The sequence below is a fragment of the Galeopterus variegatus genome, unplaced genomic scaffold, assembly GCF_000696425.1.
Source record: "Galeopterus variegatus unplaced genomic scaffold, G_variegatus-3.0.2 Scaffold374, whole genome shotgun sequence".
NCBI classification, from domain to species: Eukaryota; Metazoa; Chordata; class Mammalia; order Dermoptera; family Cynocephalidae; genus Galeopterus; species Galeopterus variegatus.
The window spans coordinates 519256-545782 of record NW_007726485.1 but is presented as its reverse complement, the minus strand read 5'-3'; the positions used below and the strand labels follow the sequence as shown (position 1 = coordinate 545782).

Here is a 26527-nt window from a genome sequence, read left to right as displayed (position 1 = left end):
GAATTTTCTCACATTTCTAAATAGGAAGATCATATTAACTACTAATTTTATTTCATACTTTGAAGGTAATTATTTAGAGAGTGTTTTTAAAGGAATTTTTGTTAGAATTTTTTAGTTTTTTTTTTTAGTTGTTTTTAATTTTTTGCCAAAAATCACCCAAAAGAAAGCTGTGGTTTGTTTTTAAATAGGCAAATGAATCTGACCTGGAGGATCTTTTCTTTTCCTTGGTAAAAATATTGAGTTGAATGAATTGTACCATGAAAAAAAATGTAATGAAAAGTTTCATTTCGAATGAAAACTAAATTTTTTCTAGTTTTTAATGTCTTATCCAGATAGTGTTCACTACTAAAAAATATTGCAGTTGAAATAACTAATATTTTTACCTTTGGTCTGCAGAGTAGAGCTGAGATCAGAAACTGTAATCATGTTCATCAGATGTAATTTCCGGTGGGTAATTTATTTTATTTTTAAAAATTTTTTAAGGCCATTCACTATGCTGTTCTGAATTTTGGTTGGCTGAAAGTTGAGAATACAGAATTCCCACTCTTCCTGCCTACCCTGTTCATTTTATTTACAGTTACCTCTTCATGGCATTATTCATCTGTTTCTAAAACATATTCCTCAGGGCTGGCCCGTGGCTCACTTGGGAGAGCGTGGTGCTGACAACACCAAGTCAAGGGTTAAGATCGCTTTACCGATCATCTTTAAAAAATAAAATTAATTAATTAATTAATTAAAATAAAACATATTCCTCAAACTGTATTCTATGGCTGATTACCCTCATCTTTACAACTCTTCCTCACCTGTGTAGACTTGTTCAAAAAAAGTGCTGCTCACTCCAATTTCATGTAGTGTTTCCTCTATGTTTTCTTCTAATAGTTTCATAGTTTGGGATCTTAAATTTAGGTCTTTGATCCATTTTGTGTTGATTTAGGTGTATGATGAGAGAGAGGGGTCTAGTTTCAATTATCTGCATGGGCATGTCCAGTTTTTCCAACACCATTTGTTGGAGAGGCTGTCCTTTCCCCAGTGTATATTCTTGGCACCTCTGTCAAAAATCAGTTGGCTATAACTGTGTGGATTTATTTCTGGGCTCTCTATTCTGTTCCATTGGTCTATTTGGTTTTATGACAGTACCATGCTGTTTTGGTTACTATAGCTTTATAGTATATTTTGAAGTCAGGTAGTGTGATGCCTCCTGCTTTGTTCTTTTTGCTCAAGATTGCTTTGACTATGCAGGGCGTTTTGCGGTTCCATACAAATTGTAAGACTTTATTCTATTTCTGTGAAGAATATCATTGATATTTTGATAGGCATTGTATTGAATCTGTAGATTGCTTTGAGTAATATGGACATTCTGATGATATTAATTCTTCTACCACATGAACGGCAGTATCTTTCTACTTCTTTGTGTTCTCTTCAATTTCCTTCACCTCTTTGGCTAAATTTACTCCTAGGTATTTCTTTTTTCTTTTTTTTTCTTTCTTTCTTTCTTTTTTTTTGGGGGGGGGAGCTATTATGAATGGGATTACTTTCTTGATTTCTTCTTCAAATATCTTGTTATTGGCTTATAGGAATGTTATTGATTTTTGCATGTTGATTTTGTATCCTACCACTTTCTGAATTCATTTAGTAGTACTAGTAATTTTTGGTGGAGTCTTTAGCATTTTCTATGTACGTGATCATATCATCTGCAAATAGGGATAGTTTCACTTCCTCCTTTCTAATTTGGATGTCCTGTATTGCTTTCTCTTGCCTTATTGCTCTGCCTAGAACTTCCATAACTATGTTGAATAGGAGCAGGGAGAGTAGGCATCCCTAACTTGTTCCATGTCTTAGAGGAAAAGCCTTCAACTTTTGTCCATTCTGTATGATATTAATTGTGGGTTTGCTGAATATGACCTTTCTTGTGTTGAGGTGCATTCCTTCTGTACCTCATTTGTTGAGTGTTTTTTATAATGAAGGAGTGTTAGATTTTATCAGATGCTTTTTCCTGCATCTATTGAAATAATATTTTTTTCCTTCATTCTATTGATGTGATGTATAACATTTATTGCTTTGTGTATGTTGATCATCCTTGCATCCCTGGAATGAATTCACTTGATCATGGTGAATGATCTTTTTAACATTTTGTTGGATTTGGTTCACTAGTATTTTGTTGGATTTGGTTCAGTAGTATTTTGTTGAGGATTTTCACATCTATGTTCATTAGGGATATTGGTCTGTAGTTTTCTTTTTTTGCTGTGTCCTTTTCTGAGTTTGGTATGAGGTAAATGCTGGCCTCATAGAATGAGTTGGGAGGTATTCTCTGCTCTTCAATTATCTGGAAGAGTTTGAGAAGGATTAGTATTAGCTCTTCTTTAAATATTTGGTAGAATTTGACACTGAAACCATCTGGCTCTGGTGTTTTCTTTGTTGGGAGACTTTTTATTACCACCTCAATTTCATTATTTGTTATTGGTCTGTTTAGGTTTTCTAATTCTTCATGACTCGTCCTTGGTAAGTTGTATGTGCCTATGAATTTGTCCATATCTTCTAGATTTTCCAGATTGTTAGCGTTACGATTGTTCGTAATAGATCTCTTGTATTTCTGTGCTATCAGTTGTAAGTCTCCTTTTTCATTTATGACTTTATTTGTCCTCTCTTTTTTCTTTGTTAGTCTAGCTGAAGTTTTATCTGAAAAACCAACTCTTTGTTTTATTGACCTTTTGTATTTTTTAAATCTCTAATTCATTTATTTCTGCTATTATTTTTGTTGGTTTTGTCCTAATAATTTTGCATTTGGTTTATTCTTGTTTTTCTAACTCCTTGATGTATAATGTTAGATTGTTTATTTCAAGTCTTTTTTCTTGTAGACATTTGCTATAAACTTCCTTTTTTTTTTTTTTTTTGCAGCTGGCTAGTACTGGGATCTGAACCCTTGACCATGGTATTATCAGTACCACACTCTGCCAAGTGAGCTAATGAGCCAGTCCTATAAACTTCTCTCTTAAAACTATGTTTGCTATATACCACAGGTTCTGGTATGTTGTGCTTTCACTTTCACTTTTCTCCGTGAATTTTTAAATTTCCTTTTTAATTTCTTCTTTGACCTATTTGTTGTTTAGGAGCATGTTGTCTAATTTTGATGTATTTCTGTAGTTTCCAGTGTCCCTTCTGTTACTGATTTCTAGTTTTATTTCATTATGGTCAGTCAAGAGAGCTGATATGATTTCAGTTTTATAAAATTGGTTGAGACTTGTTTTGTGACCTAACATATTTTCTATTCTAGAAAAATGTTCCATGTGCTGCTGAGAAGAACGTGTATTCTTTTTTTTTTTTTTTTTTTTTTTTTTAGAAAAGATGACTGGTACGGGGATCTTAACCCTTGACTTGGTGTTGTCAGCACCACGCTCACCCAATGAGTTAACCGGCCATCCCTATATAGGGATCTGAACCTGTGGCCTTGGTGTTATCAGCACTGCACTCTCCTGAGTGAGCCACGGGCCAGCCCTAGGAATGTGTATTCTATAGTTGTTGGATGAAATATTAGGTCCACTCTGTCTAGAGTGGAGACTAACTTGGATGTTTCTTGGTTAATTTTCTGTCAGGATGATCTGTGCTTCCTGAAAGTGGGGTATTAAAGTCCTCAATTATTGTGTTGGAGTCTTTTTCTCCCATTAGGTCCAGTATTAACTGCTTTATATAACTGGGTGCTCCATAATTGGTTGCACATATATTCAGAATTGTTATATCCTTTTGTTCAATTGATCCCTTTATCATTGATCCCCCTTTCATTGATCCCTTTATCATATCATATCATATCATATCCTTATCTTTTTTTATTTTCCTTGACTTAAATTCTATTTTATTTTATGTAAGTATAGTTACTCCTGCTCTTTTTGGTTTTTACTTGCATGAAATATCTTTTTCCATCCCTTCACTTTCAGTCAACATGTGTCTTTATAGATGAAGTGGGTTTCCTATAAGCAGCATAACTTTGGTTCTTGTTTTATAACCCATTCAGCCACTGTGTGTCTTTTATTCGGGGGATAAAATTCATTACAATTAGAGTTATTATTGATATATAGGGACTTATTACTGCCATTTTGTTACTTTTTTTCTGGTTGTTTTGTAGATCCTTTATTTTTCCTGGCCTTACTATCAGCCTTTGTGATTAAGTGATTTTGTCTAGTAGTATACTTTGATTTCTCACTAATTATTTTTAGTATGTCTATTATAGGTTTTTGTGTTATGGATACCATGAAGCTTACAAAAAATGTGTTACAGTTAAACAGATTATTTTGAACTAATAACTTCGATCACTAAGAAAAAGAAACCAAAGCCAACTCTATACTTTGTCACCCCCCCCCAACTTTTAACTGTTGTGTTAAGGTGTCTATTATACAATTGTTGTAATTATTATATTATTAGGTTTTTCCTTTAGTCTTGATACTAAGGATATAAGTGGTTTATTCACCACCCTTACAACACTGGAGTATTCTGAGTTTGCCTGTGTACTTACTTTACTAGTGAGTTATGTACCTTCAAATGTTTTCTTGTTACACTTTAGCATCATCTTTCAGACTGAAGAAATCTAATTTCTTGTAAGGTAGGTCTAATGTTAACGAATTCTCTCAGCTTTTATTTTTCTGGGAAAGACTTTATTTCTCCTTCATATTTTAAGGTTCGTTTTGCTGGATATAGAATTCTTGGTTGACAGTCTTCTTCCCTCACCACTCTGAATATGTTATCCCACTCTCTCCTGGCCTGCAGGATTTCTACTGAGAAATTCACTGAAAGTCTTACTGGGGTTCTGTTTAATATTATATATTTTTTTCCTCTTGCTGCTTTCAGTATTTTTTTTGTGTGTTTGGTTTATTGATCTCTTGATTATGATTTGCCTTGTGGTGTTCCTCTTTGGATTGAATTTGATTGGTGACCTCTGAGCTTCCTGTACCTGAATGCTTTTTCTATACTTGAGAAATTTTCAGCCATAATTTCCTTAAATATTCTCTCTAAGTCTCTTTTTCCTCTCCTTCAAATATGCTAATTATGCAGAGATTATTTCACTTGAAGGTGTCCCATAATTACTGCAATTCTGTTTCATTTTTTCTTATTCTTTTTTTGTTTTTGCTCCTCTGATTGGTTAATTTTGTATGTTCTGTCTTTGAGTTCACTGACTCTTTCCTTTGTTTGGTCATGTATGCTCTTGGAGCTTTCTACTGAATTTTTCAGTTAACATTTTCTTTATTTCTAGATTTTTTTTTTAATTGATTCTATTCCTTTGTCAAGTTTGTCATTCTGCTCCTGGATTGCTTTCCAGATATTATTTAATTTTCTATCTGTATTTTCTTGTGACTCCCTGAACATCTTTAAGAGGATTACTCTGAATTCTCTGTCAGGCATTTTATAAATTGGCTTTTCTTCTGGTAACTTATTGGTTGCTTTTGGTTGTATCATTTTTCTCTGTTATTTCTAAATATTTGTATCTTTATATTGATGCCTGTGCATTTGAGAAGACAGCTACCTCTTCCAGATTTTGTTGATGTTCTTTGGTGGTGTTAGATCTTTACTGCTCAATATCAGAACTTTGACTCTGGTCTGTGTTTTTTTCTGTTCTGTGGTAGATTAATATCAACCACCACCACTTAAACACTGTACTGGAACTAGTTTGCTATCCTGCCATTGATTTCAGGATTGTGGGAAACTTACTGTGGTGACTGGAACTTGAATGCTGTGCCTGAGCTAAATTGCTGCCTTGCCATTGTTTCTCAGTCTGGGGAAATTTTTTTATGTGGACTGGATATTAATTCAGCTTTTTAGTCACTTCTGGGTCATATGGGGGCTCCATAAAAACAACTGGGCTGTGTCCAGCCTGGGGATGAGTTTTTTTCTGCAAACTGTGCTCCCTGTAGTTCTGTCATACTGACTGGTCTCCACTGTGTAGTGCCTGTGCAGATTAAGAGGCAGATTAGCTGCCAACAATGCATCCTGATGCACTCGTGGTGGATCAGTCCCCCACCCCCTGCACTCCAATTTTTCTCCTTGGGCAAACCCTGCACAAGTCCCCCACAAAGACACAGAGACCTGGGCAATCCATACACCCACCTCTTATTCTCTCCCCTCACTCTGAGACAGCAGGTTCAGTGGCCTTCTCAGCGTGGAGTGAAATACTGGTCCTGAAGGTTGGGGATGGGGCTCTCTGAAGAAATCCTTCCTCCCATCCAGTGCAGACCTCCCTCTTATGCAGGTGCAAGAGAACTTTGCAAGTAATTATGCTGGCCTGGGAGATAGGATGGAGCCCTCAATTTTTCTTAACAATGGTCACGACACCCTTCTTCCCTGCAAGCTCCAAGTAGCTTCACAAAAAAAATCCCTGTGCCAGCTTTGCAGTCTCCAGGTAACTGCTCCATGCACTGTGCCACTCTGGCCAGTGGAATGGCTGGGGCTGGGACTGACTGGAGTGATCCCTCCTCCCATTCACCATGGCCTTTCATGCCTTTGAGGACTCAGTGAGTCTCTCCTCCTCTCCCCCCAAGTTCCAATGGTTTTGGAACAGCAGTTCCAATGGAATAGCAGTTTTATGTTTTAATTTTGTTGGTTGATCTCTTGTGGGGGGAGTAATGGTGGGGATTATCTAGTCTGCCATCTTGCTGATATCACCAGTTATCCATCAGTACTGTATACTTTAATAGTAACAGCATGCTTTAAATATTATGGCTTTGCAATATGTCTTAATATCAGGTAGTGTGAATTCATTCTCTCTGTCCTTTTAGAGAATTGTTTAAGTAATTGGTGAAGTTTTTCTTCCATGTAAGTTTAGAATTATTTCTATTCCATCCCAAGTCTTATTGGTATTTTATAAGAACCTCATTAAAATTATAGATCACTATAGAGACAGCTGACATCCTTATCATGTTAAATCTTTCTTTTATAAATATTGTACATTTCTCCACTTACTCAGTTCTCTTTTTAATGTTCTTTTTTGTGTTTCCCATAAATGTTGTATGCAGTTTTTGCTAGGCCAGTTACTAGTTTTTTTTACAGTTTTAGTTGCTTTGATATGTTATATTATTTTCTAATTGGGTATTACTGGTACGTAGGAAGGCTTCAGATTTTTTAAATATCCAGAAATCTCATTGAGTTCTTATTAGTTCTAATAATTGTCTTCAGTTTTTAATGTAAATAATTATATAATCTGCCATAAGTGACATATTTGTCTCTTTACTTCCAGTCTGCAAGTCCTTAATAGCTCTTTTTTCTTTGTCTTATCACAGAATTTGTCAGTATTTTCACTATTACAACAAGCAGTAGACATTGCAGCCATTCCTTTTCTTGTTCCTAGTCTTGGATTATTTCCAATTTTTCATGGTAATAAATATTTTGATTATTATATATTTATTTGTATTATTTGTACATATTTATAATATTTGATTACATATTTATAAGCTATGTCTCTAACCATGTCATTAATTATAGTAGTCCTCCCTTAACCTAGAGGGATATGTTTCAAGGCCTCTATTGGATGCCTGAAACCACAGATAGTACTGAACCCCATATAGACTATGGTTTTTCCTATACATACATATATACCTATGGCAAAGTTTAATTTATAAATTAGGTGTAGTAAGAGATTAACAATAACTAATAAGTAAATAGAACAATTATAACAATATACTGTTCACAATTTCATGGATAGCAGATTTATTCTTACCATGGATCTTAGCAACTTCAGCATAAGATTTTTTTCTTTCCCTATTAAATTGAGAACTTCCACCTTTTCACTTAAAGGAAGCAGTTTATGGCTTCTCTTTGGCATACCCAAATTGCCACCATCACTGTTCATGCACTTCAGGGCCATTATTAAGTAAAATAAGGGTTACTTGAACATAAACACTGAGATCTGTCCACAGTGATCTGATAACACAGACAGCTATTTTTTTTTTTTTTTTTGTCTTTTTCCGTGTCCGGCAACGGATCGCAACCCTCAGTGTTGCCCCCGCACCGGAACCAGGGACCGGCAACGGGACCGCACCGGAACCAGGGACCGGCAACGGGACCGCACCGGAACCAGGGACCGGCAACGGGACCGCACCGGAACCAGGGACCGGCAACGGGACCGCACCGGAACCAGGGACCGGCAACGGGACCGCACCGGAACCAGGGACCGGCAACGGGATTGCAACCCTCGGCGCTGCTCCCGCGCCTCGCTCAGCCAGTGAGCAGGAACCGGTCTGTATGTGGGATCCGAACCCTCGGGCGGGAGCGCCGCCACGCTTCCCAAGCGGCGCACTATCCAGTGCGCCACCGGGCCGGCCCCACAGACAGCTATTAAGTGACTAATGTGTAGGTGGTGTATACAGCGTGGAGATGTTGGACAAAGTGATGATTCACATCCCAGGTGGGACAAAGTGGGATGGTGAGAGATTTAAAACTCATGACTTTATTTCTGGAATTTTCCATTTAATATTTTCAGGACCTCGGTTGACAATGGGTAATTGAAATCATGAAAAGTGAAAATGTGGTTAAAGGGAACTATTGTATTTTCCAAGGATTGCTGGATCAGAAGACTTTCACATTACTCACATTACAGATTTTGAAACATTTTGCCAAATAGCCTATAACTCGATGGTCAATTTTAGATGTCAACTTGGGTAGGCTATAGTACCCAGTTATTTAATCAAACATTAATCTAGGTATAGTTGGGAAAGTACTTGTGATTAATATCTACAATCAGTTGACTTTTGTAAAAATTATCCTGGGTAATCTGGGTGGGCCTGATCCAATCAGTTGAAAGCTCTTAAGAGCAGAACTGAGGTTTCCCTAAGAAGAAATTTCGCCCAAGTTTCCATCCTGGGCTTACTGATGGCCTGACCTCCATATTTTGGACTTGCTTAATCAGCCCCTATGTTCACATAAACCAATTCCTTGCAATAAATCTCTTACCCTCTGTATCCTGACGCCATCCTGGGCTTACTGATGGCCTGACCTCCATATTTTGGACTTGCTTAATCAGCCCCTATGCTCACATAAACCAATTCCTTGCAATAAATCTCTTACCCTCTGTATCCTGACTGATACAAAAACACTCCTGCAGCAAAGCATGAGACTGCCCTTGGTCATTTGCACAGTAATGTGAATAGTTTCAGATGCTTACTGGAAAACGAATTTTGATAGAAGTACAATTCTAAAGATCTCTAGCAGAAATTATTAGCATACCATGTGTGTGTGTGTTTATGGTGTGTGGGGGGGGGGTAAGAGAAGGGATAAAAACTGTAAAATACTGTGAAGCTGAATGATTCCAGCTAATTTCACAATTACTCCTAGGGCTTTAGTATGTTACTACTAATAAAAGCCATATTTTATTGAATGCCTCTAATTCCAACTAGTGGAGCAGGCTCTTTATGAAACATCGTGTGGAATTTATCTATAATCCAGTACCCACAGAGCAACCAAAATGACCTTTTAAAATGTAAATCAGATCACATTACTCTCTGGGCTTAAAACTTCCCAACAGTTTGCCATTGCACTTAGAATAAAATTCAACCTTTTGATCTTAGCCATATGATTCTATTGCTGCCTACCTCTCTAAATGTATTTCCCCCATTCTCCTTCCCCCTCTACCCCCACACCCAGGCCACATTGACCTTCTTTCTTTTCATGGACCATACCACCGTCCTTCCTATGGGCCTTGGGATTTCCTGTTCCCACTATTTTGGGCACTCTTCCTCCAGATATTCCCAGGACTGGCTTTCTGGGGAAAAGTCATGAAATATCTCCTCAGAAAGGACCAACCTAAGTGGCTCAGTTTATTCAGGTAGTTTATCCCATTGCCATGTTTCTTTTACTTTTCCTTCAGAGTAGTAAGCACTGTCTGAAAATGATCTAATTTATTGCACTTGCTTATTAATATTCATCTGCCCCCACAGAAGAACAATATTTATTTATTCAGCTCCTACTATATGCCCACAGCCCACTCATTTAATTTTCACATCAATCCATAATGTAGGTATTATCAGTATTCCGATGTTATTCAACTACCTGAAACTCAGATGAAGTGGCCTCACTTGCAAAAGCATCTCACTTGCCAGCTCCGGAAAAAATCCCCAGGACATTCTGATGAGCCCTGTATAGACCAGCAGCAGCTCTCCAGGGATGTGAGAAATGTAAACTCTCAGTCTTCACTACTGACCCAATGAATCGGAATCTGCAGTTTAACAAGATCCCCAGGTAATTTAAAAAAAAAAAAAAAAAAAAGATGACCGGTAAGGGGCTTAATCTGACTTGGTGTTGTCAGCACCATGCTCACCCAGTGAGCTAACCCGCCATCCCTGTGTGGGATCCGAACCCTCGGCCTTGGTGTTATCAGCACCACACTCTCCCGAGTGAGCCACAGGGTCGGCCCCAGGTAATTCCTAAGCACAAAGTTTAAGCAGCACTAGTCAAGGACAAACCAAGTTCTTAAGTCTCACCTCTAATTCAACACACACACACCTGTACTCCAAGCCCAGGAAGCCAATCACACGACAGGGAGTAGTGAAGTCCAAAGGTCTTCCTTCGTTGCTGCTGGCCTAGCAAACACGAATCCCTCTCGTCTGGCACGGCCAGCCCCACCACTGCCCACCTCCTTTTAGTTCTCCGTCACTGACACAGCAGCTGCTAGCTGTGCCTAGACTGAACAGAGCTTTGTAAACTTTAAAGCAGAGGAAGGAGAAATCGGAGGATGGAACAGTCACTGCCCACAACAGCCTTGCCTTCTGCCCTTAAAAAAAATGGCGCCCGGCACAGATGCACTTCCGGCCACGGAGCCAAACAGAATAGGGGAGAGTAAAAGACCGGAAGTGACCGCCCTTTACCTTTCCTCCCGCCTCTTCTCCGCGTCCAGCCTCTCTCGGGAGGATGAGGCAGTCTGGGGGCTGTGGCTGAGCTGTGGTTGACGGGTGACAAGTCGTAGCCGGGATAGTGTGAGTGCCTGCCGCCTCGAACTCCGGCCCGTTTGCGACGCTCGGGGTGACCTTCGCGCTGCCAGGGACAGGGGCGAGGAGTAGTGCGCGGAGTGCTCTGTGACGAGGCGCCTCCGCCACGGTTCTGCGGAGAAGGATTGAGCGAACAGGGTGGCGAGTGTGGACAGCGGCCAGGTCGGGCCCGCGGAGCCCACGGGGCCGGATCCCGGGTGGGGGAGGAGGGCTGTGGTGGGTCGGGGCTGGGGCCGGCGCGGGAGGGGCAGCGGCGGGGCCTGACCCTGAGTCCTGCGGGCGCGACTCCCGCGCCGGCGTGGAAGGCCTTTCCCCAAGGTAGGTGTTCACACCGGCCGGACGGGTCTCTGCCCTCACTCTGCTCTTGCTACGCACGCACCAGGAGTAGACTGGGGTGTGATCGGTTGTCTTCGGTGTCTTTTTCATGACAAGCCGCCAGGGAAAGTTTTTTAAAAACATATTCCGTGAAGTTTTTGCTGCTTTGGTTGGAAGCACTAATACCTCCTTTAAGCCTTGCCTTCTTGTTTGTTATAACGAAAACTACTTCCTAAATGTCAGTATTGCATTGTGATCTTGGAATTTTATTTCCTCGCTCTTCATATCCACCTCTGCCCACCTAGAGCACAAGGTTGAGAAGTTTAGTAACTTGTTTTTATGAACTTGGCTTCCTCTCACTAACCCAGTTCTCTGATGTGCTTGAGTCACGTGTAGTCACAGCTTAGCCACAATTAGTTTCGTCTTCGCCAAGGGGAAATAAAGTAGAAATTGCAACCAAGATTTTGACCAGTAGATATCACTTATTTTAGTGAAATATCATTCAAAAGGAGTCTTTAATTGTTTGACCAAAACACTTCTCCCCAAAAAACAATTACCTAAGAATATTTTGGCAGTTTATTCCATTGGCGAGTTAGAAGAGCAAGAATAGAATGACAAGCAAAAGTTAGTGTAATGATACTTAAGCCAGTTTTTTTATTAACTAAATTGGACATATTTTATTAATGCTCTAGAAAAGTATGATGAGATAAAAAGCTTAAAGTTAATTACATGAACAGTGTTTATCTCTAATTAGGACCATTCAGATAGCCAAATGAATCTTCAAGTCTTTACTGTCAAAAAGAGGTGATAAGAATATAAAGGTCAGGTTTTCTCCTATTCCTGAAATATAAACACAACAGAAAGGTTTTTCTACTTTTTTTTTTTTAAAAAAAGATGACTAGTAAGGGGATCTTAACCCTTGACTTGGCGTTGTCAGCACCACGCTCTTCCAAGTGAGCCAACCGGCCATCCCTATATAGGGATCCGAACCCGTGGCCTTGTTGTTATCAGCACCACACTCTCCTAAGTGAGCCATGGGCTGGCTCTAGGTTTTTCTACTTTTTAAACCCAGGCTTTTCCAGCTACCTCCATCCATGGAGGAGGAGAGGTTAGGGCACTGGATAGTGCGCCGCTTGGGAAGCGCGGCGGCGCTCCCATCCGAGGGTTCGGATCCCACATGCAGACTGGCTCCCGCTCACTGGCTGAGCGAGGCGGAGCGAGGCGCGGGAGCAACGCCGAGGCTTGCAGTCCCGTTGCCGGTCCCCGGTCCGGTACGGGGGCAACACTGAGGGTTGCAGTCCGTTGCCGGACACGGAAAAAAGACAAAAATAAATAAATAAATAAATAAATAAATAAATAAATAAAACGGGGGCAACACTGAGGGTTGCAATCCGTTGCCGGACACGGAAAAAAGACAAAAATAAATAAATAAATAAATAAATAAAACGGGGGCAACACTGAGGGTTGCAATCCGTTGCAAATAAATAAATAAATAAATAAATAAATAAATAAATAAATAAATAAATAAATAAACAAACCCAGGCTTTTCCAGCTACCTCCATCCATGGAGGAGGAGAGGTTAGGGCTAGGGTGGGAAGATACCCTCAACCTGACAGGAATGGGATACAATCTGTAATTCTCTTTTCTCTGCCTTTTCATGTTAAATGTGTTTTCACTCCAACCCCGTGGGAAGCAGACAAGAAGTGGAAAAGTGGCAAGGTCTTTTCTAGCTTGGAGATCTTGAACCATATTTTAATTTCTGAGGGGTTCCCATTCAAACTTCACTCTCTTAGCATATGGATCCTCCGTCTCAACTCAAGATCTGAAGATCCATTCAGGATGGAGCAATAATAAGTGGGTATTAGGTTCTAGTTTCTCTCTTTAGAAATGTATTTTTGTCTCAGGTAGGTAGTTTATATTTTTGAGACCTATGTGAATAATATTGAGTAGGCCTTTGCAATTTTTAATATATTTGAAATTCTTTTGGGCAGGATTCTCATGAGCCACTGCGATGGGGCATGTACTTTTTACCAAATGTAGGTAGTTTATATTTTTGAGACCTATGTGAATAATATTGAGTAGGCCTTTGCAATTTTTAGTATATTTGAAATTCTTTTGGGCAGGATTCTCATGAGCCACTGCGATGGGGCATGTACTTTTTACCAAATACTCAGATTCTGTGGGCATTTTTATTTTTCAAATGGCATGTTAATAGAGAACAAAGCCAGAATATATGCAATCTAGGTATTCCATTATGTAATTAACTCAATATTCATTTATATCACTTTTTCTAATACCATTTCAATTTTGCAGCAACATGTAACAATCCAGAACTTGATCGAATAGCCACTGAAGATGATCTGGTAGAAATACAGGGGTATAAAAATAAGCTTTCCATCATTGGTGAGGTGCTATCTCGGAGACACATGAAAGTGGCATTTTTTGGCAGGTAATCCTTTATTATTTTAAGGTTAGTATATTAGTCTGTTTCTGTTGCTTATCACAGAAATACCTGAAACTGGGTAATTTATAAAGAAACTATTTATCGTTTACAGTTCTGGAGGCTGGGAAGCCCAAAGTCCAGGGAACATGCCTGGTGAGGGCCTTGTCGATAGTGACTCTAGACAATGCTGCAGAGTCTCACATGGAGGATGGTGGAGCTGAGAGAGAGCTAAATCCTCCTTCCTCCTTTTAAATCCCTCAGAACCATGACCATGACAACCATTTGATAATCAATGGATTAATCCATTTATATGGGTCTGGGCCTCACAGTCTAATCACCTCTTCAAGGCCCCACCTTTCAGTTACCATAACAGGATTTCCCATCCTCTTAACACTGTCACAGTGGGGGTTAAGTTTTGGGGGGACATTCAGTCCATAGCAGTATAGTTTCCAGAAATTAGCTTTTGTTGGTCATATCCCCATTTTTATGTCTGATGTTTCAGCAAGTTATATTCCTTCCTTTCCCCACTGCCACATGACAGTTACAACCTGTGTTGTTAAAGGTATTAGCATGTAAAAGAATTTGTTCAAGTTAGCTAGCTCCTTGTACGAGATGAAGCTTTATGAAGGTCAGTCCTATTTTTTTTTTTAACCTTTTAAGGATTCTCATCTCTAAAAAATTGGCTTTTAGCCAGTTATAAGAATGGAAATATAGATAAAAGAGTAAGTCACAAATTATGCTTATGGTTTAAGTTTACATTAATTACCAGGTATGTTTTCTAGAAAGATTGTCAAGTCCATGATTCCCAAAGAGAGTGTATGAAGCACCATATGTCAGTGTAACTTGTCAGGAATGTGAATGATCTCTGCCACTTCACATTCATTTGACAATCATTTGTTAACTACCTGTGCATCACACTCTGTTAGGCACTAGGGATGCATAGACAAGTAACTATCCACATACTTGGTTACTCAAATATCATGTGCTAGATACTATCAAAGGATGAAATTACAACAAACTTAGTTTGAAGATCTCAATTGGCTTTATTGTGATTTTAGAATCAGGCAATACTTCATTCCATAAAATAGAATAAATGTTCCAATGAGCTGAGCAAAAAAGATTGACTTTATAGACAGAAAAAGGGGTGAAGAAAGCAAAAACAAAGAACGAAAAGCATATTGGTTATTTCAAAGTTACTTTCCTTGTAAGGCAGAGACAGGGAGACAGAAAAATATAAAAAACTGGTTACTTTTGTGTAAGGATTAAATAGAGGGAATGTTATTGTCATGCCTGTTGAAGATTTAAACTGGCCTGTTTGGGAAATTTGCTGTTATTTCTTCTGATTTTTCAGGAGAGATTAGACAGAGAACAGAGATCAGGAAGGTCAGACAACAACTTAGTTTGGGTTTGGTGACTTAGAACTTTAGCAGGGGTGACTCCATTTTGGTTTATAGTCTGGTACATTGGGGCCTAGCTCAGAAGCAGTCCAAAACAATGGCCTCCTATAATTTTTATTAACAGTACAATAGAGGCATTTATTCATTAAATTAACTTCATAGCCTTTCTAAGCTATTTTCTATCCTAGGGCTTTTGCACTTCCAATTTCCTATGCCTAGAATTCTCCTTGCTTTGTTTTATATATGTCTGACTCCTTCTCACTCTCCAAATCTCATCCTAAATGTTACTACCTCAGAAGCCTTCCCTGATCATTCTATCCAAAGTGTTCTTCTCAATTATTCTCTGTTATAATTATTTTCAGTTATTCTCTATTAGCACTGTTTATGTCCTTCAGAACTTTTCATAAAGCTCCATTTTGTTTATGTTTTTATTGTCCGCTACTCCCACTTGACCCTACTCTCAGGCCTTAGACAGAGTCTGGTATGAGAGCACTGTTTATGTCCTTCAGAACTTTTCATAAAGCTCCATTTTGTTTATGTTTTTATTGTCTGCTACTCCCACTTGACCCTACTCTCAGGCCTTAGACAGAGTCTGGTATGAGATAACTTCATAAAAGAGGCTCCGCATTAGATTAGGATGGAGTAGGAGTATGAAGGAAAAGGCCTCCTGTAGAGGTGATGGCTCAGCTGTCCTACTTGAAAAGAGAATAGGTATCAGCTTTGGATGCGAAAAAGGTCCAAAAGCCCCTTCCTTGCAGAGAGCCACAAATGGAAAGGGAGAGGAAAACCATAGTGAGTGTGGATAACTAAAAGTAGTTGAATTTAGGGCATTAGAGAACAGTGGCAAAAGAAGAGGGTAGAGAGGTAAGTAGGAGTCTGATTGTGAAGGACCCTATAAGTCATGATAAGGAGTTCTGCATTCTTTTGATCACTGCTGAGTGTATGCTAATGAGGTGACTTAGGGTGACGTCCCTAAGTAGCCTCTGGATGGGGCCATTCACCAGAAAGACCAATTAATTAGAGTATTAGACGGTTGGAACTTTCCCCCCACCCACTAACCTCCAGGAAAGGGGTTGGGGAGCTGGAGATTAAGCTTTATAAAAATTTAACATTGATGAGCTTCCAGGTCCTGGGAGGGTGACATTCCCGGCGAGGGCATGGATGCTCCAGCATCTCTTCATCTAGCTGTTCATCTTTGTCCTTTATAATATTCTTTCTAATAAACCAGTAAACAAAAGGAAAGTGTTTCGCTGAGTTCTGTGAGCCATCTTAGCAAATTATTGAACCCAAGGAGGGATGCTGTGGGAACCCTGATTTATATCTAATGGGTCAACAGTGCAGGTCACAACCTGAGACTTGTGATTGTTGTCTGAAGTGAGGGACAGTCTTGTGGGACTGAGCCCCTAATCTGTAGGATCTGACACTATCTCCAGTGTCAGAAATCCATTATAGGACACCAAGTTGGTTTCTGCTGGAGAATTGCATGGCATGTGGGGGGAAATCCCATAATCTGGTCACAGAAGGGTTCTGTGTTGAGTATGAGAGTAAAGGAGAAAAAGTTTTTCCACAATAGAATTTTTGTTGTTTTTTTAATGTTTTGAGAAGGGTGTCTCAAATTTTAGTATGCTTAAGAATGACCCTGGGAGCACCCCCACAGAGTCTGATTCTCTAGATTCAAAGAGCACCTGAGGAATGTGCATCATTAATGAACTCTCCAGATGATTCTGATATGAGGTTGGGGGACCCAAACTACTCTTGAAGATCATGTAGAAAGGCTTCATGCAGTGTTTGGAAGGACTAATTTTAAGGGAAGTCATAGGTGTCCTTGCAGGATGTTGTATAATGGTAATAGAAGCCAATGTTGAGGTAATGAAGGTGAGATGGATCACTGGGAAGGGAGTTGGGAATGATATCCAGAATATAAGAAAAATATGACTCTTGCAGGGAAAGATTGAAGCATATACCATAAAAATAGGATGTTGTTTTTGCAGTGGAGCAAAAGGCTCCAAGTGGCCTCTGGGGTTTGGGTTGACTGGAAAGCAAGTTTCTAAAATGGGTAAGAGGTGTTCCTTGGGTTTCAGTGCCATTGGAAGTGTTCTGATTACTATGACTACATAACAAATTACCCAAAGTTTAGGAACTTAAAAACAACCACTTTATTATGCTCACTGATTCCATGAGTCAAGAATTCAGACAGGAAGAAACAAAACAAAACGAAAGAATTCAGACAGATACAGCAGGGATATCTTATCTTTGCTCCATGATATCTGGAGCCTCAATTGAGAAGACATGAAGGTTGGGGGTGGCTCAGTAACTGAGGGTTGGAATTATCTGAAACTTTCACTGACATGTCTTGTACCTGGGCTGGGAAGCCTAAGACTGCCAACTAGAGTACCTATTCAAAACTCTCTGTTTAGTTTGACTTTGCAGTGCAGCAAAATTCCTCTCAGCTTGGCAGACTCAGTAATTGGGCTTCTTACATGACAAGGCTCCAAGAGCATGTGTTCCAGTGAACAAGACAGAAGCTGTGTTACCTTTTACGACCTAGCCTTGGAGTCAGCCAGTGTCACTTCTGAAGTGTATTAGTTGAAGCGGTTACAAACCAGCCAAGATTTAAAGAGATGGGACATTTGACCCCATCTTGGGATGGGAGGAATGTCACACAATTTTAACCTGTGATTTCAGATGGCCACAAGAAGCAAGAAAGGTTGAAAAAGTCAAGGATAGCTTTATGGGAAATATGGGGTTTGTTTCTCTATATTTTATTTTTTTCTGAAATGCACATTCCTAATATTTATGTAAGTTATCAACTTTTTGATAAAAGATGCAATCTGATGAAATTTTAATAAGATTTGAATTCTTAAAAAGTTGGTCTTAGAGCCAGTGAAGGAATAAATTTTTTACTGTTATGCTTTGTTTTTCATGATTTTGTATATTCTTCAGGACAAGCAGTGGGAAGAGCTCTGTTATCAATGCAATGTTGTGGGATAAAGTTCTACCTAGTGGGATTGGCCATACAACGAATTGCTTCCTCAGTGTTGAAGGAACTGATGGAGATAAAGCCTATCTTATGACAGAAGGATCAGATGAAAAAAAGAGTGTGAAGGTATATTTAACCTTTAGCAACATAATGTACTTGAAACACTGTACTTGTTTGTTTTAAAAAAATTCTAATGAGATGTTTGCATTGCTGGATATGGAAGAACTGTTAATATTTCTGTTGATAACTTTAAAAGCCATTACTAATATTTCAAATTCTCCAAAAATATTTTGCATCAGAGCTAAATTAGTTGAAGAATAAAACCTGTCCTTAACTTAAAATAAAAATAAATTAGGGTTAAGATTTTTTTTAATACTTCCAGTGTGAGAAACAGTATTGAAGTGTGTTGCTGTTTAATCTCAACATTTGTCTGTTTAAAAACTTTGCTTAGGGCCGGCCCGTGGCTCACTTGGGAGAGTGAGGTTCTGATAACACCAAGGCCACAGGTTCGGATCCAATATAGGGATGGCCGGTTAACTCACTTGGGAGAGGGTGGTGCTGACAACACCAAGTCAAGAGTTAAGATCCCCTTACCGGTCATCTTTAAAAAAAAAAAAAAAAACAACTTTGCTTTAATAGTTGAACTCTGGAATGTGTTTTTGATACATGTCTGTGTTTTTAGAAAATATTCCACCTACAATATATTTCGTAAGCATATTCATCAATAAATGTTATAGCTTTATCAGGTAAGAGCTAATGGCAATTCCATACCTTTCATAAATTTCTTAATTTAGTACCAGTGGACTTCTTCGGCCAAAAAAAGAATAAAAAGAAAAATTAGTACGCAGAATATCGACTCTGGAATGAAAGCAGTTAGGAAAGGCACTGTTGCTGATTATGATCACTTTCTCTTAAGTTTAAACATCCTCCCACAAACACAAAGATTCATGCCATTTTAATTTTTGCTAAATTTTAGATGAAGTCGAGTCTAGTTCTTGTTCTGTGAGTTTGCTGTTTGACCTAGATCAGGTAACTCAATCTGAGTTTATCTCTTTAGAAGGAGCATACCCTTAATATTGGTTATGAGGAAAAATATGAGATGATGTTTATGAAAATACTTTGCAAACTTCTAACCCATACAAAAAAGGAATCGCTGTTATTTTGTAATTAAGATTTTTACCAAATCAGAATTCAAACTACTTGTGGTTTTAGAGTCTCAGAGGAAAATGTGCTGTGATATTTTAAAGAAATCATCTCTTGTTTTTCCTGATCTGTGCTCTCTGCTTCCAGGCTTCTTCCTTCATGCCCTTTTCCTTCCCTCCCTTAATCCAAAATTCATTTGTTTTCCTCAAATGGTGGCCTGCTTTGTGGTATAAATAAACTTTGAGTCTTGCGTTATAGTAGTTTACTCAGGAAAAGAAACACAACAATAATAGCTAATACTTCATTGAGCACTTGCTATGTACCAGGCAGTATTCTAAACACATTTGTAATAACTCAGACTTCACCACAGGTCTGTCAGATAGGTGCTTTTATTGTCTTAATTTTATAGGTGAGGCACCAAGATTTTAGTGTAAGTTTACAAATCTATCAAAAAGTTTATGAAAGCAAGCAAAAAAAAAAAAAAAAAAAAAAAACAACCTAACATTGTCACTGTGGAAATTGACTTCAGCCCCAGTCAGGACTGCTGTGCCCATTTGAAAATAGATGTTTCCAGGCCGGGCCGTGGCTCACTCGGTAGAGTGCGGTGCTGATAACACCAAGGCCACGGGTTCGGATCCTATGTAGGGATGGCCGGTTTGCTCACTGGCTGAGCGTGGTGCTGACAACACCAAGCCAAGGGTTGAGATCCCCTTACCGGTCATCTTTAAAAAAAAAAAAGAAAATAGATGTTTCCCTTTAGAGGTATGTGTGTTGACATTCTTTCCTTGATGTATTTAATTTTGTCTTAAACCCTCTGTATTTATTATATGTTTAACACATACATGAAATATATTAAATTAACAAATTAGTTTGATAAATAAATGTATGTCAGAAGTCATTTGGAGAAATAGAAATATTTTACTGAATTTAAGTGGAAGGAAAAGGCACAATCATTGGTTTCAAGCAGGTTTGTGTGAGTAACTACTTGCTGAGAAAAGTCCTTTATTAAATGACAAGTACAGGGCTGGCCAGATAGCCCAGTGATAACACCAAGGTCCAGGTTTTGATCCCTGTAACCAGCCGGGTGCCAAAAAAAAAAAGACAAGTATGTTTTAAACCTTCTCTTATATTGCCTCTGCCATATTCTTAGGTGGTTTTTAAGCATATTTAAACCTATTTTAATAATGACATTTCTTCTAACAGTGACATTTCCCCCTTATTACTAAGCAATACACATTCATTTCAGAAGAGTCAAAAAATAAAAATAGGCAAAAAGGGCAGAGACTGTAAAACTCAAATACTTCATAAAACCAGTATCAATTTCAGGAGTTGTATAGGATTCCATTGCTAGAGTTCCATTTGCTGAGCATTTAGAATGTTGCCAACCCTGATTATTATTTTTTTTTTTTTGTCTTTTTCCGTGTCTAGCAACGGATCACAACCCTCAGTGTCGCCCCCGTACCGGACCGGGACCGGCAACGGGATCGCAACCCTCGGTGTTGCTCCCGCGCCTCGCTCAGCCAGTGAGCGGGAACCGGTCTGTATGTGGGATCCGAACCCTCGGGCGGGAGCGCCGCCGCGCTTCCCAAGTGGCGCACTATCCAGTGCGCCGCCGGGCCGGCCCCAACCCTGATTATTTTTGCAGGATGATATGAATAAACTGTTTCAAGAGAGCCCTTTTTTTCTACTTGGTAATTTTAAAAAATCAGAATTCTCAAGATTGTTCAGATGGTTTTATTTCAAACTATTCAAAATTCTACCTTTTTTTTTTTTTTTGCAACTGGCTGGTATGGGGATCCAAACCCTTGACACTGTGCTCTAACCAACAAAGCTGTACCTTTTGTACACGTGTTTTGCAAAAATAAATGTACCAAATCATAGTATTTTTTATTTTTATTGAATTTTATTACAAATAGAGTTGTTGTTTTTTTTCTTTCCCTTCTGCTGTAGACAGTTAATCAGCTGGCTCATGCCCTTCATATGGACAAAAACTTGAAAGCTGGCTGTCTTGTACATGTGTTTTGGCCAAAGGCAAAGTGTGCCCTCTTGAGAGATGACCTGGTTTTAGTAGACAGGTAAAATTATGTACAAATTGTGTTTTCTCTTGGTGGAAGTTTATTTAATAGAATAATACTACTTACTTTGGCATATGGTACATAAACAGTTAAAACATCCAATTGCTGCTTTGTTCTCATTTGCTAGATTATTAAAGTACAGAGAAGGTTTGGGTTTTTGTTTGCTAATAATTCTATAAAAGTGCCAATTTATCAGTCTAATTCTATAACAAAAAATTTTAAGGATAGCCACTTTTTTGGTTTCTTTTGACTAATTTTGTAGTTTGGATAAGTGGTTGGGACTTATATACTGTCTAACTCTAGGTATCTAGATAGATAGCTTTAAATAGATATTTTACTTAACCAGCAGTGAGTTGTTCTTGAGACAGTTTCCCAGAATAACTTTGTTGGACAGTTCATATAGCTTTTTGTTGTTCAAGAATTAATAGAATGCTTTGGGGATTTTTTCAACACTTTTAATCTGCATTTATTATGTGTTTGAAAATCTTTCTACTACATTAGTTCTTAATAAAATGATTATAAATACTGTTGAGCAATATCATTAGCCAAAAGAGGCATTTAAATTATTTTTAAAATTCTGGTGTGCTCTTTTGTTTTTTTTCTTAAGTTAAAATTTCAGTGTTCTATGTAATTTTGTTTTTGATGATGGGCTTTCCTTTTAATTGGAAGAATGTTTCAAGTAATCAATAATAATAGCTCAGATGAGAGAGAAGATGTTTGTGAAATCAAAATATTTGATTTAAATACAGTATTAGCTAATTTTGCTTTTATTTCATGGCCAGACTATATCCATGAACCAACCAGTCAACATATGCAGTTGGAAAATCTTTCACTGCAAGTTTTATAGTATAGGTGATATATTAAATTATATCTACTAGAGCGTATTTTATTTTTTATTTGTGCTTATAAGTACTTAAATTTTCTCTGAGCTATACTGGACATAGATGCTTGCATCCTCATTTTTAATTATCAGCCTAGTTTGTTATATTTTTCAGTATTTCTCTTTCAGCCTTCCAAAGCATAAAGATTAGAAAGATTGAAATACTGACCATGTTACTTGTTTTCTCAAAAATCCTTGGGTTAATATCTCCTAGGCTTTATGCAGATGACTGGTAGAAATCCTGTCCTTTATACTTCAAATGATAAATAAAAGTTAAAAAAAAAAAAACTTCTTTCTATAACCCAAATTTTCTTTATAAAAAAATATTATATAATACAATTTTTATTTCACTCTCATTAGTCCAGGCACAGATGTCACTACAGAACTGGATAGCTGGATTGATAAGTTTTGCTTAGATGCTGATGTCTTCGTTTTGGTTGCTAACTCTGAATCGACACTAATGAACACGGTAGGATTTAATCATATTATTGTGTTTGGGTTGTAGGAAATGAAATGGTATCCATTTTAATTCTGAAAAGTGAGGGAATCCAAATCATGTATTAGAAAGAATCTATAAAATTAGGGGTGAATGACGGGGTTTGTGTTTCCATAAGACCAAAAAGGCTGTTTCTGGTCTTCTACAGTGTTCCTTGGTTTCTACAGCAATCTAGAGCTTGATGGCTCTAGCTTCTGGTCAGTTGTTTTTTTTTTTTTTTCCCTTTTTGTCTTTTTTCCTGACTGGTAACGGGATCGCAACCCTCAGTGTTGCGCCCGCTCCACGCTCAGCCAGTGAGCGGGAACCGGTCTCCACATGGGATCCGAAACCTCGGCGGGAGCGCTACCGCGCTCCCAAGCGGCGCACTCTCCAGTGCGCCACCGGGCCGGCCCTGGTCAGTCTTTTTGAGTTAAACATGATATCAACATTCATTCTGGTAATTTGTGTCTCAGGGGGAATGGATGCCAAAGTTGGTAGGACATTTACTTAAGTCTCTTGAGTAAGGCATAAACCACTCCTGCTCTACCCCCTGCCATCTATCAGGCAAGGCTTTTCATAGTTTCAGTTTTGTCATCCTTTTCCAGCTTTACCCACATACACTCTAGGTTCCAGCTTACCTGATAAACACTCTAAGCTGCTGTCACACTTAGAGCATTATTTATCCAGAATATCTAGAGTCAGACTCTTCCCGAATAAAAGTTTCAGAGTTTAGATATTCAATATGCAAAACTAAATCATGATTTAAAAAAATTATTCATCAAACACATATAAATGACTGAGCACCATTATAACCCAGGTGTTCCAACAACATCTGTTTTGTCATTCTGTTATTAGTGTTTGGTTGGCCCTGTCTATATTATATAAACGGGCTGCTATGACAGCAGTGACAGGTTTTTATAACTTGGTGATATTTTAAAAAATGGATAAAAGTTTAAAATCCATATCAGAATACTTCCATTGTTTGGATATTGGATAAGCAAACTTCTGATATATATTCTGATTTTAGTGCCTTTGCTTATGCTATTCTTTGCCCACAGTTTGTCCATCTCCCATCTTTTTATCTTTCAAAATGCCCTGTTACCAGTACTTTCAACCCCATCTTTATCACCACTTCCTTCTTTATGGTTTTCCTAATATTAGCTAGGTGTAGTATCTCTTTCCTTTGAATAGTCATAGCATTTATTTAGAGTATTTATGGCATATACCTTTCTCTGTTGTTTATTATGATGAGTTGTACAAGTGTCTTATATTATTCTTAATTTACTTAACCTAACTCTTAAAAAAGATTTGAGGTGGCTTTTCAAGAACATGAATGATTATATCCTGCAGTTCCTTTTATGTCCTGCACATAGTAGAGACTGATAAGTATTTGTTATATTGAATTTTTAAAAAGACTCATGGCAGAAGCATGAAAATATTCACTTTTGTCTTCTTATATGTTAATTTTCTCATCTTTAGAAAGTTTAATGCTCATAGAATGCTATGGGATTTTTTATCAATGGGTGATCACTATTGTCTAAGTGTTTCAAACTTTTAAATTAAAATAAGGTTTTAATTATAAATATAAAATATCTTTTAAAAGTTAACATACTGTGGGGCTTTTGATGTTTTTCAGGAAAAACATTTTTTTCATAAGGTGAATGAGCGTCTTTCTAAGCCTAACATTTTCATTTTGAATAATCGTTGGGATGCCTCTGCATCAGAGCCAGAATATATGGAAGATGTAAGTTATTTTCTTCTAAGTTTTGAAATATAGTCATGTATGTTGTCATCTGAGAAAACAATATACCTTGTAGAATAGAACATCATAAGCAGCTATTCTCTTACTTGCAAAAATATATAATCATAGAAAACCTGAAGTGGGTATGTGATAGAGACTAAGTATTAAGCTACTCTGAGGGAAAATTGTGTTATAAAAGTACTATATAATTTCAGAACTTGAAACTTTGTTTCATTTTATTTTAACTTTTTTATTGAACTATAACATACATAACAGAAAAGTGCAAAATCATAAGTGTCTAGCTCAGTGAATTTTACAAATTTAACAAACCCATCTCAGGATCCATATTAAAAAGCAGAACATTCCCAACACCCAGAATGCCCCTCATACTCCCTTCCAGGCTCTGTCCTCCCTCCCAAGGATAACCACTTACGATTTCTAATACCATAGGTTAATTTTTCTTATTCAATTTTATGTGATGGAGTCATACAGAATCTGCTTTTGTGTCTGGATTCTTTCACTTAGCATGATCATATGTGTCCATGTTGTTGTGTATAGTTGTGTGTTCTCGTTGCTGTATTGTATTCCATCCTATGAATATACTACAATTGATTTATTCATTCTACTAGTGATAGGCATTTGGGTAAATTTCCTATATTTATCTATTATGAATAATGCTGTTGTGAATATTCTTATTCTGTTCTGTTTTGGCAGCTAGCCAGGACATGTACTAACCCCCCTGGACCTTAGTATTAGCAGCATCATGCTCTAATCAACTAAGCTAATGTGGGGGGTATATACCAGGTGTATATATGTAGGGGGTTGGGCGGTATTGATCCCCAGGGGATATTTGGCAATGTCTGGAGATATTTTTGGTTGTCACAACTGAGGTAGTGTGCTACTGGCATTTAGTGGTAGAAGCTACAGATGCTGTTACATATCGTGTAACACAGCACAGCACCTCAAACAAAGATTTAGCTGGCCCAAAATGTCAATAGTGCAGTGGCCAGTAAACCATGGGTATATATATCTCTAGGGGTAGAATTCAGTCCAAGAGTTCTCTAAAGTGCTTATACCTATTTATACTCCCACCAGTAGATTGAGAGTTCCAGGAGATTTACTTCTTTGCCAACACTTTTTTTTTAGTCAACACTGATGGTTGTAGAAACTTCTTAAAAAGAATAGAGTATCTGGGATTTGGTCTACAAATAATATTTATTTGAATGATAGTACTTTTTCTGATTTTTGTAGTAGTATGAGTTTTACTGTAGAAAATTTAGAAAAAAGATTTTTAAAACATTATACTATCCCTTCACTTCTCACATGTTAGGTTATTTGCTTTCATTCTTCTTCCCCCATTGGAATTTTATAAATACTGTATTACAAAGTTTTTGTTGTTGTTGTTTTGGGGGGACATGAGGGGCAGCTGGCTGTGTATAAAGTTTTATATCCTATTATTTTTTGTTCTGTTTTGTTTTTGATTTTTTTTGTTTTGTTTTGGTGCCTATGTGTGGATCTGGACCCTTCACCTTGGGGTTTTCAGTACTACATCCTCCCAAATGAGCTAACCAGCCAGTCCCCTATTATTAACTGTTGTTTTGTAATTATACTCTTTCAAATTGGGGTCTCACTTAATCATAAGAGAATTAGGAAATACCACTCATAAATTGTTCTTCCCAAATGGTTCAGCTTTCCTATTTAGCTTAATTTTCTTAATTATTAACATAGAGATCTCTTATTATAGGCACAGTGTTAAAGGCTAGTACTAAACTCTAACTTCTAACCCTTAACCCTCACTTTAATAGGTGACTAATCTTAAACCTAACATTGCAATTTTAATTCATAGTTAATGCATTCTCCCCAACCTTAATTCCCACTGTTTTTAAAAAGAAAAATATACCATTTATGTTCCGATTTCAAAATAAAAATAGCTAATTTATTGTAGCACTTTTTTTTTTTTTTTTTAAATCCTATATAAAAATGACCGGTAAGGGGATCTTAACCCTTGGTTTGGTGTTGTCAGCACCATGATCAGCCAGTGAGGGCACGGGCCATCCCTATATAGAATCCGAACCCGTGGCCTTGGTGTTATCAGCACCACACTCTCCTGAGTGAGCCAC

The 26527-nt window shown here is 38.0% G+C and overlaps 1 protein-coding gene and 1 long non-coding RNA gene across 2 annotated transcripts in view; one reads left to right on the top strand and one right to left on the bottom strand.

The window, feature by feature from the left end:
• The window catches only part of LOC103586782, a 19988-nt gene extending 9776 nt beyond the window's left edge, over positions 1 to 10212 (bottom strand). The window contains exon 1 of the long non-coding RNA XR_550178.1: positions 10024 to 10212. This is a non-coding gene — a long non-coding RNA (uncharacterized LOC103586782). The remainder of the gene's footprint in view (positions 1 to 10023) is intronic.
• Positions 10213 to 13573: 3361 nt separating this feature from the next.
• MFN1 (mitofusin 1) overlaps positions 13574 to 26527 on the top strand; it is a gene marked incomplete at its 5' end in the record, with an annotated part of 41219 nt that continues 28265 nt past the window's right edge. Inside the window, 5 exons of the mRNA XM_008568115.1 lie at positions 13574 to 13722; positions 18057 to 18219; positions 21187 to 21311; positions 22552 to 22660; positions 24303 to 24410. Of these exons, the coding sequence (XP_008566337.1) occupies positions 13574 to 13722; positions 18057 to 18219; positions 21187 to 21311; positions 22552 to 22660; positions 24303 to 24410 (654 nt within the window). The remainder of the gene's footprint in view (positions 13723 to 18056; positions 18220 to 21186; positions 21312 to 22551; positions 22661 to 24302; positions 24411 to 26527) is intronic.